This window comes from Physeter macrocephalus, chromosome 13 (assembly GCF_002837175.3).
Source record: "Physeter macrocephalus isolate SW-GA chromosome 13, ASM283717v5, whole genome shotgun sequence".
NCBI lineage: Eukaryota > Metazoa > Chordata > Mammalia > Artiodactyla > Physeteridae > Physeter > Physeter macrocephalus.
This window is the reverse complement of record NC_041226.1, coordinates 67204230-67222298: the sequence shown is the minus strand read 5'-3', so window position 1 is coordinate 67222298 and position 18069 is coordinate 67204230. Positions and strand designations below refer to the sequence as shown.

The 18069-nt window shown below is 38.6% G+C and overlaps 1 protein-coding gene across 2 annotated transcripts in view; it reads right to left on the bottom strand.

Annotated features, from left to right (window-relative positions):
• The window catches only part of DNAJC3 (DnaJ heat shock protein family (Hsp40) member C3), an 88301-nt gene that overhangs the window by 53322 nt on the left and 16910 nt on the right, over positions 1 to 18069 (bottom strand). For both annotated transcript variants that reach the window (XM_055089693.1, XM_024123157.3), the window contains exons 2-4: positions 15228 to 15338; positions 5278 to 5402; positions 2975 to 3049 (exon numbers count right to left, since the gene is read on the bottom strand). In XM_055089693.1, the coding sequence (XP_054945668.1) occupies positions 2975 to 3049; positions 5278 to 5402; positions 15228 to 15338 (311 nt within the window). The remainder of the gene's footprint in view (positions 1 to 2974; positions 3050 to 5277; positions 5403 to 15227; positions 15339 to 18069) is intronic.

Here is an 18069-nt window from a genome sequence, read left to right as displayed (position 1 = left end):
TCTCCCGTTGCGGAGCACAGGCTCCGGACGCGCAGGCTCAGCGGCCATGGCTCACGGGCCCAGCCGCTCCGCGGCATGTGGGATCCTCCCGGACCGGGGCGCGAACCCAGTTCCCCTGCATCGGCAGGCGGACGCGCAACCACTGCGCCACCAGGGAAGCCCCTGGACCATAGTTTTTAAACATGGGGGGGCCCTCAAAATATTTGTGTATTGGGATCCCATTTCTCAGAGATATTTTTCCTAAAGTAAAGGAACAATTTTCAAACAGCTTAAACAGTTTACAGCTCAAACAGCTCAATTCAGACAGCTTGCAAGCTAATACCAGCCAACTCTAAGGAAATAGCTTGGTGTAGCTTGGTGTTGGAAGAGCCAGGCCAAAGGCTTTTTCCATCCAGTTTCCAGAGAACAGCCCCTATTCCAAAGCAACGGGCCGATCGCTAAACTGGTACAATTTCAGCCCATCTCCAAAGGAATGCGCGGAAGGCTAGACAGCTTCAATAAAAGTCTGATCTGAAAATCAGACCAAAATGCCAAAAATGAGTACTCTCATACAGAACAAGGCCTTAACCAGTAAGACGAAACCTTAAAATAGATCCCAAATAAAGCCTGGAGAGCTTCAAATGCAAAGAGGGCATGAGCTGGGATCCATAAAAAAGATGTACCTTCAAATTCCAGGGTCAGTGAGAAAAGCAGTGAGCAACAATGGGCTCATTTATGGATAATGCATCTGTTTGCTTGCCAGCTCTGGAGCCACTGGGAGTCTTCTCTGATCCCAAAATGTTGACCTAAAACAAACAGATTGCCAAATATTTCTCCAGCAAAGGTGTATTTATTCGGGATCAGCAAAGAACTGCAGTCTGGGGTCTGCGACCATGGCAAGCTATGTGCAAGTCCCCAGACAGCAAGGGAAGGAGAGCACTTTTATAGAGGGGAAAAGAAAGTTGGGAGGGCTGTAGTAAACAGAGTCCATGGCTTTTCATTCATTGAGTCCTTGCCAGGAAAGAAGAGGAAATAACCCAAATGTCTATCAACTGATGAAGAGATAAATAAAATGCATCACACACACACCATGCAATACTCAGCAATTAAAAGAAATAGCTAAGTGATATATATGCAACAGTCTGCATGAATCTCCAGGGAATTATGCTGAATAAGAAAATTCCAAAAGGTTACATAACATTTGATACCACGTATGTAACATTTTTCAAATGTCAAAATTTAAGAAACAAGTAACAAATTAGTGGTTGCCAAGAGTTATGAATGAGGGGCTGAAGCAGTATGGGAGGGAAGTGGGTGTGGTTATAAAAGGGCAACAGAAGGGATCCTTGTGGCAAGAGGGTTGTTCAGTATCTTGACTGTGGTGATGGATACAGGAAAAAGTGTATAGAATTAAATATACATAGAGAAATGAATATTAGTAAGACTGAGGAATCTGAATTAGACTGGTAGATTATATCAATGTCAATATCCTGGCTGTAATGTCATACTATAGTTTTAAAAGATGTTATCATTGGGAGAAACTGGGTATTGAGTAAAGGGTACACAGGACCTCTATGTATTATTAATTACAATTACATGGGCATCTACAATTATCTCAATAAAGATTTCAATTAAACGGAAAATACAATTCAATACAGATGCGCATTCTCAGGGAAGAATCCTATAACAATAATAGCAAGGGTGGTTTTAAGAACACACTAGCAGAAGCACAACTGTCAGGGGACAATCAAAAGTGTAAAGTTTCATGAAAGTCCCCTTCCTATTTCTGAGAGGTTTTAATATTGATGACAGAAAAGACATTAACTCAAGACATATCCACACTTTTCCAAAAGGATATATCCAATACCCAGTAAGGACTAATTTGTGATAAAGCTTTATTCTAAATTGTGGTATTTCTAAAAGGCTACTCTAGCCTTTGTAACTGGAAAAGAAATCTAAATAATAGATTTAAGCATTTGTTTAAAAGACGGAAACACATTCTTATATTTTATCACTCATCCATTTAACAAATTTTTACACAACACTTGCTGTGTACAAAGGACCGGGGCTAGGGAAAGGTCACTCCAGCACTTTACCTCCCCATCACCTGTCCTTCAGCATCCTCTCTAAGATGTTCCCACATAGCAGGGTAGATTAGATAAACAGAAAATGACATCGAATTTTATTAAGACCATGAGATAGTTTCTGATTCAATACAATTAACTTCTAATGTATTCTGGATTTGTCCACACATGTCTGAATATTATGACAAAGGTTATGAAAACATTAAAAATTTTAGTCTTATTTTCATAGTGGTTATCATCACGGTAACTAAGCATTTTGATAAACTACAAAAATGCAACTAATGAACAATGGGAGATACATATATATATATACACAGACACACCCTTTCTAGACCACTCCAGAATCAAATCCATGTGGAACAAAAAAGCAGGTCTTAAAATTAAGTCCCATGAGGGCATAAAGACATTAGCTAGCTGTCTCTCTTCAAATCCTTTTTCAGGATATAACCCCTTCAATTACATGTAATCTGTAACACTTCCCCCAACAAACCCAAAACACTTTATACTTTGTAAAGTAGCCATGTGGGTGATTGCGAAATTTCCTTTTAAGATCTGTTTCATTATTCCTTTCAAATCAAATAAAGCGTTTCCCAAGTCACTCAGGCAACTTTTAGAATAGCTCAGCTGACATCTTTAGATTCTCATGGAGGACAAAGCAGAACATAAGCTATATAAACTGAGTTAGGATTACTTATCTATTCCATACACTTTACCTTCCATCTGTTAAAATGATTCTTTGATGCCAGCCACTAAATATTAATTCAGGAACTATGGATCTTACACACACAAATCAAATGATTTTCCCTTTCAGGTATTAAATGATTATTAAATGTCTTAATATAAAAAAATAAGTTCAGTATGTTCACTCAAAATATCTTCACAGAGCCATATACAAATTGAACTTAACTCACCACTTTTTTAAAATCATCTTCTGCTTCATCAAGTTTTCCTTGTTTGAGTAACAAGTGACCTCTCTGTAATCTTGCCTAGAAAAACAAAAAAAAGAGTATACTGAGTACTATGCATTTCTAAATTTTCTTTAAACACAAAGAATAAAACTAAATAAGCTAATGAAATATTAATGAAATATTAATTTTTCCTATGGCCATTTGACTTCACACTCTGAGAATAATTCCTGGAACCAATGAATGTGTATAAATTTTGTTAAAGTATGCTTCCTTTAAATATACTTTTTACTATATCAAAAAAAAAAAAAATGAAAACGTGTCCTCACAAAATCTTGGACATGAATGTTCATAGCAATAGCCAAAAAGTAGAAACAAACCAAACTCCCATCAACTAATAAATCAATAAGCAAATGTGATATGTCCATACAATGGAATATCATTCAGCCATAAAAAGGAATGAACTATTGACACATACTACAATATGGATGAAACTTGAAAACATTATGCTAAGTGAAAGAAGTCAGACACAAAAGGCGACATATTGTATGATTTCGTTTATACGAAATATCCAAGTCAGACAAATCCATAGGGACAGAAGGTGCCAGGGGCTAGGACAGAAATGGGAGGTGACTCCTAACGGGTACAGGGTTTCTTTGGGTAGGGGGGGGTGATAAAAATGCTCTGGAACTAGATAATGACGATGCTTGCAGAACCTTGTGAATATACTAAAAACTGCTAAATTGCACACTTTAAAAAAGGGTGAGGGGACTTCCCTGGTGGTGCAGTGGACAAGACTCCGCACTCCCAATGCAGGGGCCCAGGTTCGATCCCTGGTCAGGGAACTAGATCCCATAGTCATGCCGCAACTAAGAGTTAACATGCCGCAACTAAAGAGCACGCCTGCCGCAACCAAGGAGCCCGCCTGCCGCAACCAAGGAACCCACGTGCCCCAACTAAGGAGCCCACATGCTCCAACTAAGGAGCCCATGTGCCCCAACTAAGGAGCCAGTGAGCCGCAACTAAGACCTGATGCAACCAAATAAATAAATATTAAAAAATGGTCACATTCTTTTAAAAAAAAAAAGGGTGAATTTGATGATATGTGAGTTATATCGCACTTAAAAAGTACTTTAAGCCAGCATAATAACTTTTTACCACTATAATAAAAGTTGTTATAATTTGGGACCTTACCAATCAAAGCTCTGGAAATAGTTTTTGGTTTTTTTTTTTATTAACTCTTAATGCACATATTTAGTCCACTATAACCAGAATAACAATGCCTCTTCCCTTTAACATCCATCAATCATCTCTGATATTCCTCTTCTAATGCGCATAATCCCATCTCTTCCAAGAATACCAACTCTCTGATGATCAATGTCTACCATAAGACAGAAAACACACCAATATTCTACTAAAACTTATATATTACTTTTACAGTACTTAAAAATTTCCCTAATCCTCTGTAAAATGCATCAACACACATAAAAAGCAAGATTAAAGCCACTTCAACTAGCTAATAAGTACTATAATACTAGGAAAATGAGCTACTTAACCTCTGTGGAAGGTTATGCTTAGCTGGGTAAAGTAATAAAAGAAAAATTTGACACTTGTGAATTCCATCTTAAAATAATAGTAATATTTCACACCAAATATTCACCCATATCTAATCAATCATCTCGAATACTTTCTGGATTATGGCAGGACATAAACAATAAGTGAATTACCAAATTAATTTTGAAACAATATAATTGGGTCCTATTATTTTAAGCTATTACAGTGACCTGCCAATTGTCAACATATCCTATTAGACCGTAAATTCCTCCACTTCTGAAGCTTGAGTGTTGGTTCAGGGCAGGACTCTTGTCTAATTCAGCACTGTATTCTCATCACAAACCACTGCTTAATTAAGCTACCCCCTCTTCTTTATTCTTCCCACTACAGCCTTAACTGAAAGTGTCATCAGCCACCTGACAGCCTCTTAGTTCAACAGTCTCTTAATCAGCTCATTTCTCAGCCTCACATCTTGCCCTACACTCCATCCTCCACACAGATATCTTTCTAAACCACAAAGTTAACATCACTACCAACCTTCTAAAAATCACCTAATGTACCCACTCCACTGTGCCTCCTTCACACAGGCCTTTGATTCCAGGGACTGAGTTTCTCTTGTTGCCCGGTCCACTACATCAGAGTGGCTTTCTACATCCTCCAGCTATGCCTAGCATGCCAGTCTCCACCTTAAGAAACAAATCACCTCTTCTGAATTCCCTTAAATTTTCCTTTAAAGAAAATTTAGATGAACTTACTGCAGTGAAATCCATCTTCAATTCAATCACTTTAGTTAAATCAGGAAGTGCTGCTTTTGATTTGCCCATAGCTAAGAAGACAGTAGCTCTCCGATAATAAGCAATATAGTTATCAGGGTCACCATCTGAAAATTAAAATAACAAATATTAACTCTCAGTACTTTATTCAAAAAACCAAGTCATCTGAACAGTATTAGAGTTTGCAATTCTACTAGGAAAGGCATTAAGAAAAGAATTTCTTCATCAATACTGGGTCATTTTGCCTAGCAAGATCACTGCAAATAAATTCAGAACAGGGGCTCAGCAAACTGTAGCCTCTGAGCCAAAAACAACCCAAAGACTTCAAGTTAAGAATATTTTTTACATTTTTAAAGAGTTGTCAAAAAAATAGAAAAATATGCAACAGACACTACATGGCTGCAAAGCCTGAAACATTTATTATCTGGTCCCTTAGGGAAAAAGTTTGCCTACCTTTGGTCTAGAATATTAACTATATTCAACTCTTAACTTTTATAAGGATCCAATTCTGTTTGCAATTCTGTTTGTCTTTGTTGAAATTTTCTTAAGTGAAATTCTGATTGAGAATATGGACTTTGCACTTACAGGATTTTAGAAAATTACGGACTTCCATTTAAACTGATATACTGAATGTGCAACTGCTCTCTCTCAAACTCCAGCTAAAATGGCAGTGAAGAAATAAAGGTACAGACCATGGGACAAAGGAGAATGGAAAAGAGAGTGAGACCAGAGAGTAAGGCTAGAGTCATTAACAATATCTGAAGGAAGGAAAGCAGACAGATGAGTTAGGTGCTTGAACTAACTCTACTCTGCTCAGCACCTACAAAATGGGAGAAGGAGTAAATTCAATTAGAAGTAAACCTCATGCTGCCAAACAATCCTTCTAAAAAGCAATATATATATATATATATATATATATATACACACATATACATATATTTTTTTCTTAAAAATTATCTTGACCAAATCCAGTCATGTACCTTAAAAAAAATAAATATTTATGCACACAGATATTCATCACCGTGAGATTTACAACTAAAATTCCCTAAAAGTTCTATCCCTGAAGGTCTTATCATTTGCAAAACATTACAATATGGGAACCTATATGGCAGGATAGTATATAATCATTCAAAATTATGATTTTAAGGAGTTGTTAACGGCATTGAAAACTACCTGAAGTACTGCTGGGGGGAGATAAGGCAGGAAGAGAAAATAGGCTATAAAACCACATATGAAAGAAGATACACAAATGGCCAATAAGCACATGAAAAGATGCTCAACATCACTAATCATTGGGAAAATGCAAATCAAAACCACATTGAGATACCACTTCACACCCATTAGGATAAGAAAGGGGATAAAAAGAAGACAGAAAGGGAGAAGGAAAGGAAAGAAAGAAAGAAAAAGAAAAGGAAAAGAAAGAGAAAGAAGGAGAAAGGGAGAATGGGAGAAAGAAAGGAAGGAAGGAAGGAAGGGAGGGAGGGAGGGATGGAGGAAGGAAGGAAGGAAAGAAGGAAGGAAGGGAGGGAGGGAGGGAGGGAGGGGGGATTAGTTAGAGTGTGGAGAAATTGGAGCCCGTGTGCGCTGCTGGAGGGAATGTAAACTGGTGTGGCTGCTGTGGAACACAGTATGGAGGCTCCTTACACACTGAACACAGAATCACCCTATGAACCACCAAATCTACTTCTGAGTACACATATCCAAAAGAAATGAAATCTGACTGCCAAGACATGGAAGCAACCTAAGGGTCCATTAGCAGATGAATGGATAAAGAAGATGTCGTGTATATATATACAATGGGATATTAGCCATAAAAATGAATGAAATTTTGCCATTTATAGCAACATGGATGGACTTGGAGGGCATTATGCTAAGTGAAATAAGTCAGACGGAAAACGACAAATACTGTATGATATCACTTATATGTGGGATCTAAAAAATACAATAAACTAGTGAATGTAACAAAAAAAAGCAGACTCACAGATATAGAGAACAAGCTAGTGGTTACCAGTGGGGGGAGGGAAAAGGGGAGGGGCAACATAGGGGTAGGGGATTAAGAGGCACAAAATATTAGGTATAAGTTACAAGGATATATTGTACAATATGAGGAATATAGCCAATATTTTATAACTATAAATGAAGTATAACCTTTAAAAAAAAAAAAAGAATTGAAAGCTGCTATTTGTACATCCATATTCACAGCAACATTATTCACAATAGCCCAAAGGTGGAAACAACCTAAATGTCCACCGGTGGATGACTGGATAAATAAAATGTGGTATACACATACAATGGAATATTATTCAGCCTTAAAAAAGGGATGGAATTCTGATAAATGCTACATTACAGATGAACCCTGAAGACATCATCCTAAGTGAAATAAGTCAGACACAAAAAGACAAATATTGTACAATTCTACTTCTATGAGGTACCTAGAGTAGTCAAATTTATAGAGACAGAAATTAGAATAGTGGTTGCCAAGGAAGGACTGAGAAGAGAAGAGGATCAGAAATGGGGAACAATTTGTTTAATGGGTATAGAGCTTCAGTCTGGGATGACGAAAAAGCTCTGGAGATGGATGGTGGTAATGGTTGCACAACAATGTGAATGCACTTAATGCCACTGAACTACGTGCTTAAAAATGGTTAAAATGGTAAATTTTGTTATGTATATTTTACTACAATAAAAAAGTAAAAGAATGAGGCAGTCAGGGGAAAAAAAGACTATTTTTGAAAAAATAAGAGAATTGGGCATTTTAACAATATAAGACTTCTTTTCCTTAAATCTAAAACAAAAACAAAAAATCCATATATGTTCCCAGCTAAGCATCATTGAACTTTCTTCCCTGATCAATTTCGCTTGGAAGATAAGGAAAAAAGAGCAAAGTCTGTAGCCTTTGCTACTGACTTTGTGGGAAATACAGGTTATTTCCCACAAAAATTGTAATTAGCTTGAAGAAAGAGTAAGAAACAGAGGAACTATATTTAGAGCATACCAGCCAGATATATAATATTTTTGGTTCAGTTCATATTTGATTTAGAATGTGCAACAAATGTAAAATATATGGCACTTGGTCAGCATAACTGGCCATAAGAATGATTTGACATCTAAGAATTAATGAAACTTACAGTGACTGCGTCTGAAAGCAGAAGGAAATTCACTTCAGGTCAACAGTAGTTACATGGGCAAAGACTGGATTTTCTTCTTTATATAGTTCATATACATATTCCAAAATGTTTCACAATCAACATGGATTACTTTTATATTCATTAATTTTAAAAAAGTTACCCACTCCTAGGCATGTATTCAGAGAAAAACATGGTTCAAAAGGATACATGCACCCCAATGTGCACTGCAGCGCTGTTTACAATAGCCAAGACGTGGAAGCAACCTAAATGTCCATCGACAGATGAATGGATAAAGAAGATGTGGTACATATATTCAATGGTATATTTCTCAGCCATTAAAAAGGATGAAATAATGCCATTTGCAGCAACACGGATGGACCTAGAGATTATCATACTAAGTGGAGTTAAGTCAGAGAAAGACAAATATATGATATTGCTTATACGAAGAATCTAAAAAAAAAAATGAATACAAATGAACTTATTTACAAAACAGAAAGAGACTCACAGTCTTAGAGAACAAACTTATGGTTACCGGGAGTAGGAGTGGGGTGGGAGGGGGAGGGATAGACTGGGACTGACATGTATACACTGCTATATTTAAAGTAGATAACCAACAAGGACCTACTGTATAGCACAGGGAATTCTGCTCAATATTTTGTAATAACCTAAACGGGAAAAGAATTTGAAAAAGAATAGATACATGTATATGTATAACTGAATCACCTTGCTGTACACCTTAAACTAACACAACATTGTTAATCAATTATAGTCCAATATAAAATAAAAATTTTAAAAAAGAAAAAAAAGTTAAGTTCTCCATGACTTATTTACACTAATCGAAGAATAAGAAATACTAGAAACGACATGATTTAAGGCCTAGAGTTTACACCACACATCTTCATATGTCCAAATCCTACTCCATCTCTGAGGCACAGCTCAAATGACTTATGTGATTACACATGTGAAAATAAACCTTCCATTACTTTGGTTTCCATAACACTCTATAATATATATATATCTCCCACAGCACCTAACACTTATCACTACCTCCTGATATCAATTATTTATATGCTTACCTCACTCTAGAAAAAAATACATTCCTTGAGTGAATTCATTTTTCATGTCTTTGTGGCACCTTGTAATCAAATGAAAGGAAATGGAAACAAATTGCTGATAACACCAACAAGGGACACTCCCACGTGCACTCAACACTGAGACCTGCCAGGAATAAGCCAGGGACCCAGAGAAGTCAGCACAGACATGGCTCTCAAAGAGACGTGCCTCACCAGGACACGCAGATCATCTCCCCCACGAAATGAGCAATGGCATTTTCAAAAACAGGTGTTGCTTATTTTGAATACAGTATGACCCTCTTTCAAGAAAAGAAGAATGCTTATTGCTGGCTTTGGGCATTTTATCAAGAAGGCACCTTCAGCAAAAATTGCAATGGACTTCTATTTGGAAAAAACCTGACCATTTCAGTCTATGTAGAAAAACCTCCAAAGATTAAGTATGACAAAGCTTTTTATTATTTGATTATACATACATAAAAAATGTCTATATAAAGTATTTCTGGGGCACTCACTTTCACTTATTTTACTATTCAGTTTTTAGGTATTTTTAAGATATGAAGTGGGATTGGAACCCCAATTTATAACACTGAACCTATAAAAATAAGGAATCAGGGCTTCCCTGGTGGCGCAGTGGTTGAGAGTCCGCCTGCCGATGCAGGGGACGCAGGTTCGTGTCCCGGTCCAGGAAGATACTACATGCCGCGGAGCGGCTGGGCCCGTGAGCCATGGCCGCTGAGCCTGCGCGTCTGGAGCCTGTGCTCCGCAATGGGAGAGGCCACAACAGTGAGAGGCCCGCGTACCGAAAAAAAAAAAAAAAAAAAAAAGAATCATATGTCAATGGTTCAACCTATGAATCAAGAATCAATGTGCGGGCTTCCCTGGTGGCGCAGTGGTTGGGAGTCCGCCTGCCGATGCAGGGGACGCGGGTTCGTGGCCCAGTCCGGGAGGATCCCACATGCCGCAGAGCGGCTGGGCCTGTGTACTGCAAAAAAAAAAAAGAATCAATGTGCTTAGTGGTATAGGGTCACTTGAATGGCAAATATCAAAACAGCCTTCCCTGGCTCTTCATCTTAAAATACCATCGGTTCCCAGAACTAGTGTCCATTCCTGTATCATTATGCAGGAAGTAGCAACTAAACAAGAATTGGTTTAAGAAACTCATGGTTAGTTTCTCACAAGACAAGATTTGATAACCTTGAAAATAATCACTTTTCCTATTATCCATCTAAATATGATACAGTTCATTATTTAAATTATATGCAAGCCTACATCTGCAAACACTAGACTTCATCTGAAAACATGTCAAATTGTTATCCTAGTTTATTCAAAATTTGAATATGAGAAATGAATTTGAGGTGTAATCCTAAAACTATCAAACAATTCAAGTGTGAGAAAATTAGCCCTAATAAAGAAAATACAACTACTTTCTGGAGAAAAACATCAGAAAACCAATTACGAATGATTCTGTGAATGGCGGCAGCGGGGTGCACACCAGCCTGGCAGAGCTACAGAAAACCTTTCATTCTTGCTCCCAGCGAACCCAACTCTACCCCTTCATTCATTCAAACTTTTACTGAGCACCACCAGAGACTAAAATAATAATAGTAATAACAATAATAAGATAGTACTTATCCTTAAGAAGTTCACAATCTTCTGAACTGGAATGTGACCTTTGAAGGTCACTAGAATACTCTGTGTCCTTTTGTGTAAATGTGAATAGTAATGTCCATCCCCATTTCACAAGTAAAGTTCAAATGCAATGAGAAAGCACCACGATATGCTTAAGTACCAAATGAATGAAGCCATGGATTTTTTTTTTGACTCAGCCAGATTATGTTAAGTGTGATACCGGTTATCTTACCAAGCAATTGGAGAAACCTATCATTTCATTCATGCCCACCATTTAATCCTCCACTTTAGACATTCATTCATGCCAGATACACCTAAGACATTCTGTAAGGTCTACCAAAGAAATGTTTCAGACCCTAGGACTCTTTATCCCCATAAGACCATGCTGTAGAAATGAGAGGCAGGGCATCCTCACACCTGCACTGTGGTTTTCTCTGATGATAAAATCTCTAAACAAAACCTGTGTCTGACTACGTCATAATAGTGAAATAGATGCAACTGTTTCAGAAGACTATTTAGAAAGTGATACCAAAACTCTTCATTAAATCACACTGTTTCCAACAGATCAAGAGTATTTAAGTTCCAAACCTTAAAACTCCTGCCAAAAAATATTTATACACCAGATGCAAAGAAATTTCAAACCAAATCACCAATAGATCTGTACTACAATTATCTGTGTTGCTATTGAGTTTTTTGTTGTTGTTGTTGTTGGGGTAGGAGTTTATTAATTTATTTATTTATTTTTGCTGTGTTGGGTCTTCGTCTCTGTGCGAGGGCTCTCTCTAGTTGTGGCGAGCGGGGGCCACTCTTCATCGCGGTGCGCGGGCCTCTCACTGTCGCGGCCTCTCCCATTGTGGAGCACAGGCTCCGGACGCGCAGGCTCAGCAGCTGTGGCTCACGGGCCCAGCTGCTCCGCGGCATGTGGGACCTTCCCAGACCAGGGCTCGAACCCGTGTCCCCTGCATTGGCAGGCAGATTCTCAACCACTGCGCCACCAGGGAAGCCCACTATTGAGTTTTAATACATAAACCTTTTACTGTGTAAAAATGTAATTATCAAACATACCATGCTTAAGTAATATTCAAAATGTAACCAAGTAATTTATCAAAAATGAAAATGGGAAAAGAGTGTCACAGCCATAAATAATGTCAGCTATAACATTATAAAAAAAAAATGAGTCATTGATACGCCCAATGCCACTAGCCAAATTCTATTACAAACTCTAACAACAATTTCTAATCACAGGAAAAGTTAAAGAGATAAAGTACATTACAAAATTCAGAAGTTGGGAAGTATAAACATTTAATGAACTGTTTATAGTCAGTTTAAAGCAATGTACTAAAATATGGGTGATATTTTACCACAAAAAACTATTGTGCATTTTACAATAGCACAGCTCTTTGATCTAGTGCAGTAACTAGAGTAACTGCATAACTTATTAGAAGTCAGGAGACCTGGACTAATTCACTGTTAGCAAGAGGCTCTCACTAACTCACTGGGTTACCTGAAGCAGTAAACATGGCCATACTAAATTGGATGTTTGGTAAATGAGACAATTGAAATAGAAGATCTACAGTTCTTCTCTGATAAACAAACATCTCATAAGAGACTCAATAGGCTACGACACCACATCACCCCATCACTACCTACTGTATACTCCCATCAACTACAATTTAAACTCTATTTTCTATGGTTAGTTATGTTACATAAACTAAAATGATGAATATCTCAAACTACACAGGTCTTCCTCAAATTATGGTAAGTGTACCATTTGAGAACCACTGTTACTTGGCAAATGATGATGAACAAAATGACACTGCTATTTGAATTCTGAAGGCACTAGCAGTGTCTCACTTTTTCCCTTTACTGAATTTCACAAATAAATTACCACGTTTTAGCTTTACTAATTTACGTCTTTCAGCGCAGACAATAATATATTATTGGGTATTTTGGGGGAAGAGCCATCTCTAGAATTCTTGTATGGCCGTGAAGCTAACAAAAAATAGGCAGTCATTTTAAACGACGTTAACAATATGCCACAGCCCTTAACGTTCTTATTAATTTGTGAGATTAAAGAAAGCAAATAAAGTATAAAATAAGTAGAAGGTATATGTTTCTGCAAATATTCTCATGGTAGCAAGGAAGAATCAGTTTTCTTTTTTAAGACATGCTTTATCTAAGACAATCACTGAAAAAATGTTAATTACCGTGCTGCAGCACTGAAGACAACTCAAATCACCAGAGAACGTGCGGACTTAGGAATGACCCGGCCACACAGTATATGGCCTCTAGCGAAAAGTAACTACTGCAAATTGTGCCAATTAACTACAACTTTCCAAGGTGAGCTAGGCACTGAAATGAAAACACCTTCCTCTTAGAAGCTCCACATAGTTCAGAAAACCCTATTAACATATTAAATTTGTTTTTAGAAAAGTCTTAATTTTTGAAGATACAGTATTTCTATATACCTTACACATGTGATTGTTCCCTATTTTCAGAGAAATCTTTATGTACATTTCTCTCAACTAATCTTCACAGAAAGCCCTTTTTTGGGTGGCAGAGTGAAACTGCTGGGAATATGCAGGTCACTTCTTTAAGCCTACACTTTCTTACATAACTTAACCAATGTCACAGAATTATCAAGTGGCAAAGCCAAGATTAAAATCTAGGTTTCCTATTATTCCAGAGAGCTAGTAACATCAGTAATAAAACTCTAAGTTCAAGAAAAAGCATGAAGAAAAATATCACCAAACCAAAACCTAACTACTTTTTGCTTATATAGTAAGCAACAGGATTTAGACCACCATTTACAGAACAATAGGATAATTCTTCTGGTGAGCAGAGCTATATCTTATTAAAAATACACTACTCATTACTCTGCAGGTTGACTTGTCACTCTTAACCATCCCAAATAAAGGTGAGTATATATAAGTAAATAAAAAAGGAATGAGGAATATAGATATTAAAAAGCTTTAGCGGCTTCCCTGGTGGCGCAGTGGTTGCGCGTCCGCCTGCCGATGCAGGGGATACGGGTTCATGCGCGCGTGAGCCATGGCCACTGAGCCTGCGCGTCCGGAGCCTGTGCTCCGCTACGGGAGAGGCCACAACAGTGAGAGGCCCGCGAACCGCAAAATAAAAAAAAAAAAAAAAAAAAGCTTTAGCAAAAAAGTTTAAGAAAATCCTCTGGAATGAGGAATAGCGATATTAAAAAGCTTTAGCAAAGAAGTTTACGTAGTGACTCATAAGAAAATTCTCTAAGACCTCATTCACAACCTATTTACTGTGGTCATCTCGTTTCTCACAGTCCCAACAGATTACACACTGCAAAGATAGTTGATGCTACAGACAGACACAAGTGAGCAATAAAAAGCAACAGCCTAAGGGGTAGAGAGAGTCTGACCAACAATGAACAGGAGATGAACTGCAGGATCCCCCAAGGGCCTCAAAGTAACTATTATACTGATGATCTCAAATCAAGAAAATTAAAACTGTATTCAGTGAAATCTGCTTAAGGAGGCAGAAAAATATATACAGTCGGCCTTCTGTACCTACAGGTTCCGCAACAACAGATAGAAAATATTTGGGAAAAAATTCGCTGCACAACTAGTCACATAGCATTTGCATTACATTTACAACTATTTACATAGTATTTGCACGACATGATGTATTATAAGTAATCTAGAGATGATTTAAAGTATACGGGAGGATGTGTGTAGGTTACATGCAAATACTACACTATTTTATATAAGGGACTCGAGTATCCACAGGTTTTAGCATCCGAGGGGGCCCTGGAACCAATCCTGTGAGGATATCTAGGGATGACTATAATACATTGAGAAAAGTGTTCTGTCAAAATTATCTTGAATTTTTCTTAGTACTTAATAGTTGTAAGTCTCAATTATGTGGAAAAATCTTATGTTAGATACGTGTGTATTCAAATATTGTGCTTTTATTAATCTATTTTACCCAGAACCCTGTAAATATTTTAAAATATTTTATTTAAACAATGAATAATATTTATTTTAAATGTTATCCAAAAAAAGGGCTATAAATTAGAATTCACTAAGATGGCCACTGAGTGTTTTGGTTCTGAGATACAAACCTACTGCAGCATGAAACTGAGATAAGGCATCAGCTAGCTGTCCAGCTGCAAGTAGTTTCTTGCCCAATTCAAGATGTTTCTCAACATCTGCGTTTACTCCACATTCGGCACCTAAAAACAAATAAAAATAATAATAAATTAACTTTCCACGAACCAAGACTTAATTCTAAAGAATAAAATGTTAAAAATATAGCTGTCTGCCTCCTTCATTTACTTAGATGAGAAAAGTTACAGAAGCTGAAAAGCGACCTAGAGAAGTAACAATAAAGTACAAACAGTGCTTCATTTCATAGAGTAGAAGCCACCCAAAAATATACCCATATCGACCTAGTTAGTCAAAAGAATGTACCCAGTCTACAAAATGCAAGGAAAACTGCCTAACACGGTAACTAGCAAAAATACGTATAATTTGTTGTTCAACAACAAAATTAGAATTGCTTTGTTAAACCAGAATCTCACTTCAACGAATATTAGAGCCCACTACAATAATCAAGAACTTACTGAGTATCTACAGGGCACCAGGCACTGTTCTAGATATTTGGGATAAGTGAGCAAAACAAACAAAAACCTCTATCACTCGTGGCACCTGACATTATAGTAGCAGGAGACAGACATAAGAAAGGAGTGGATTACAAAGTAAGGTAGGTAAAAAGTAGAGCTGCGTGAGGCAGGTCAGGAGTGGCGGGGCTTTCAGTATTAAATAAGGTGGTCAAGGGCCTCGTTGAGAAGCTGACATTTGAGCAAAGACCTACTTGAAGAAAGTGAGGACTCACCAAGCAGATATCTACTAGGATAAGAGCTTGCCAAGAAGAAGGGCCAGCTAGTGCAAGGGCCCTGGGTCAGGAGCATGCCAGGTATGTCGTGGAAACAGCAGGGAGGTCAGGATGGCTACCAGAGAGCCAACAAGGGAGATAACAAATAAGATGAGGTCAAAGTAGTAGAGGGTCCGACTAGGTACAGCTTTGGCTTCACTCTTAGCAAAATCGGGAGCTGGCGAGGAATCATGAGTAGAATAATACGATCCGACTGACCAGGCCAATTTTCAACCAACGCGCCGCCTCTCAGCTCTGAATTCATCCTTCAGTTCTTGACTGTAATGATGGACCAGAGCACGTAAGCATTCTTCTATACACTGAGCACAGTGTTAGGCTTTGTCAGTAAAGGGTGCTGAAGGGGGGCACTGCACGAAGGACACCTCCTGGTCCCCACTGCTGCCTTTACTTTCTTCTGGCTCCTGCTGCGTGGTGTGCAGGGTGGGAGTACATCCAGTGGTGCCCTGGCCTAGCCGTACACCCAGGGATCCAGCCCCTCAGCCACCTGGAGCCTTGGTCACACACCCCCTCCTCCCAAGCAGGACGCCATGTACTCCAGGCTTCACACCCACAGCAGCACCCCAACTCCCCCCCACACCCAAGCCCACCAGCTGGGGCTCATCTACACCAGAGAAGGTGGTTTCTTGCTTCCCCAGCTACTGTGGACCAGCTCCATCCCCGGCAACTCAGCGTACTTTCCTACCTGCAACCTTAGCCTGCAACTATACTGTCTCAGATGGGGTCTGAACCCCAGCCTTGAGGAGGGGGTCCCCCTCCAAGTTGGCCCTTCCTTGGGGACTGTCTCTCAGTCCTAGACTATCCTGTCGAGTTCTCTCTACATCATTATGGTCACCCTCCTATCATAACAATTCTTTATATTAAACTTCCCCCTTTAAAATCACCTTGTGGTTTCTGTCTCCTGCAGGGACCCAGACTTTTATACACAAATGGTACTAGAAGTGGTTCTAAGAGACAGAGACACAAAAATGGGATTTAAGGATTGGTTTGGTCATGCCCTTGAGCTTGAGTGCAGGGCTGAGTTCCCTGTCAATGAGAAACAAGAAGTTAGTAATCTGAAGCAGGTAGTAGAATCAATTAATGAAGATATCATTTGTGGTTGACAGAAAATGAGTACTAACTGAGGCACATGCCTTGGAAACCCAAGTGGCTGATGCACTTGACCATCATGGCAGGAATGCTGAAAATAAGGACTGTGACGCGGGGTGGGTTCCTTTGAGCACAATAGAGCACGTACAGAGAGCAAATAACAAGCTCGGGGCTAACTATTAGCTCCGCTCAGTCTGCGAGATCCCATGGCAGCCTTGAAACCATCTCTCTCTCTCTCTTTTTATTTTTTTTGTAGCCACAGAGCTGATTTAGCTGAAGATCAGGCACAAAATTTAATTTCGAGGGTTGTTGAGTTAAAACAATAGTTGAATTCAGAGTCTCGCCAAGTTTCTGCTGTGAAAGTCAGGACATCTATTAGTAAAGACTGGGATCCTCAAACTTAGAATGGAGACATCTGGTTGTACCTGGATGACACTGACCAACTTAAACCTCCCAGTCCTTCTGAGCCTCCTTCACCAGTAGAAGCAGCTTGCCTTCCACTATCGGAGACACCTAGCCTTCCACTGCTTAAAATTCCTAGGACAACTACTTAGGGCAGACGCCATGAAAGGGGATGCTCACTCAGACCCACCCTAACCATTCCAGATGTCACTAGCAGGTAGATACACTATGACCTAAGGAAAATAGTTTACACACCAAAAGAACTGCAAGACTTTGCTGATAAACTAGCAGAAACCCATGGAACACGTGTGGGAATGGATTCTAAAGGTGTTAGAACAAGAAGAGTGGAATATAACACTGTATCTGGTCTCATTAATTGATGTGTGCCCACTTACTAGAGCAGAGCTCAGCAAACTGTTTTTGTAAATAAAATTTTACTGGAACACAGTCACGCCCCTTCATTACACACTGCCTAAGGCTGCTTTCATGCTACAATGGCAAAGTTGAGTAGTTTTGACAAA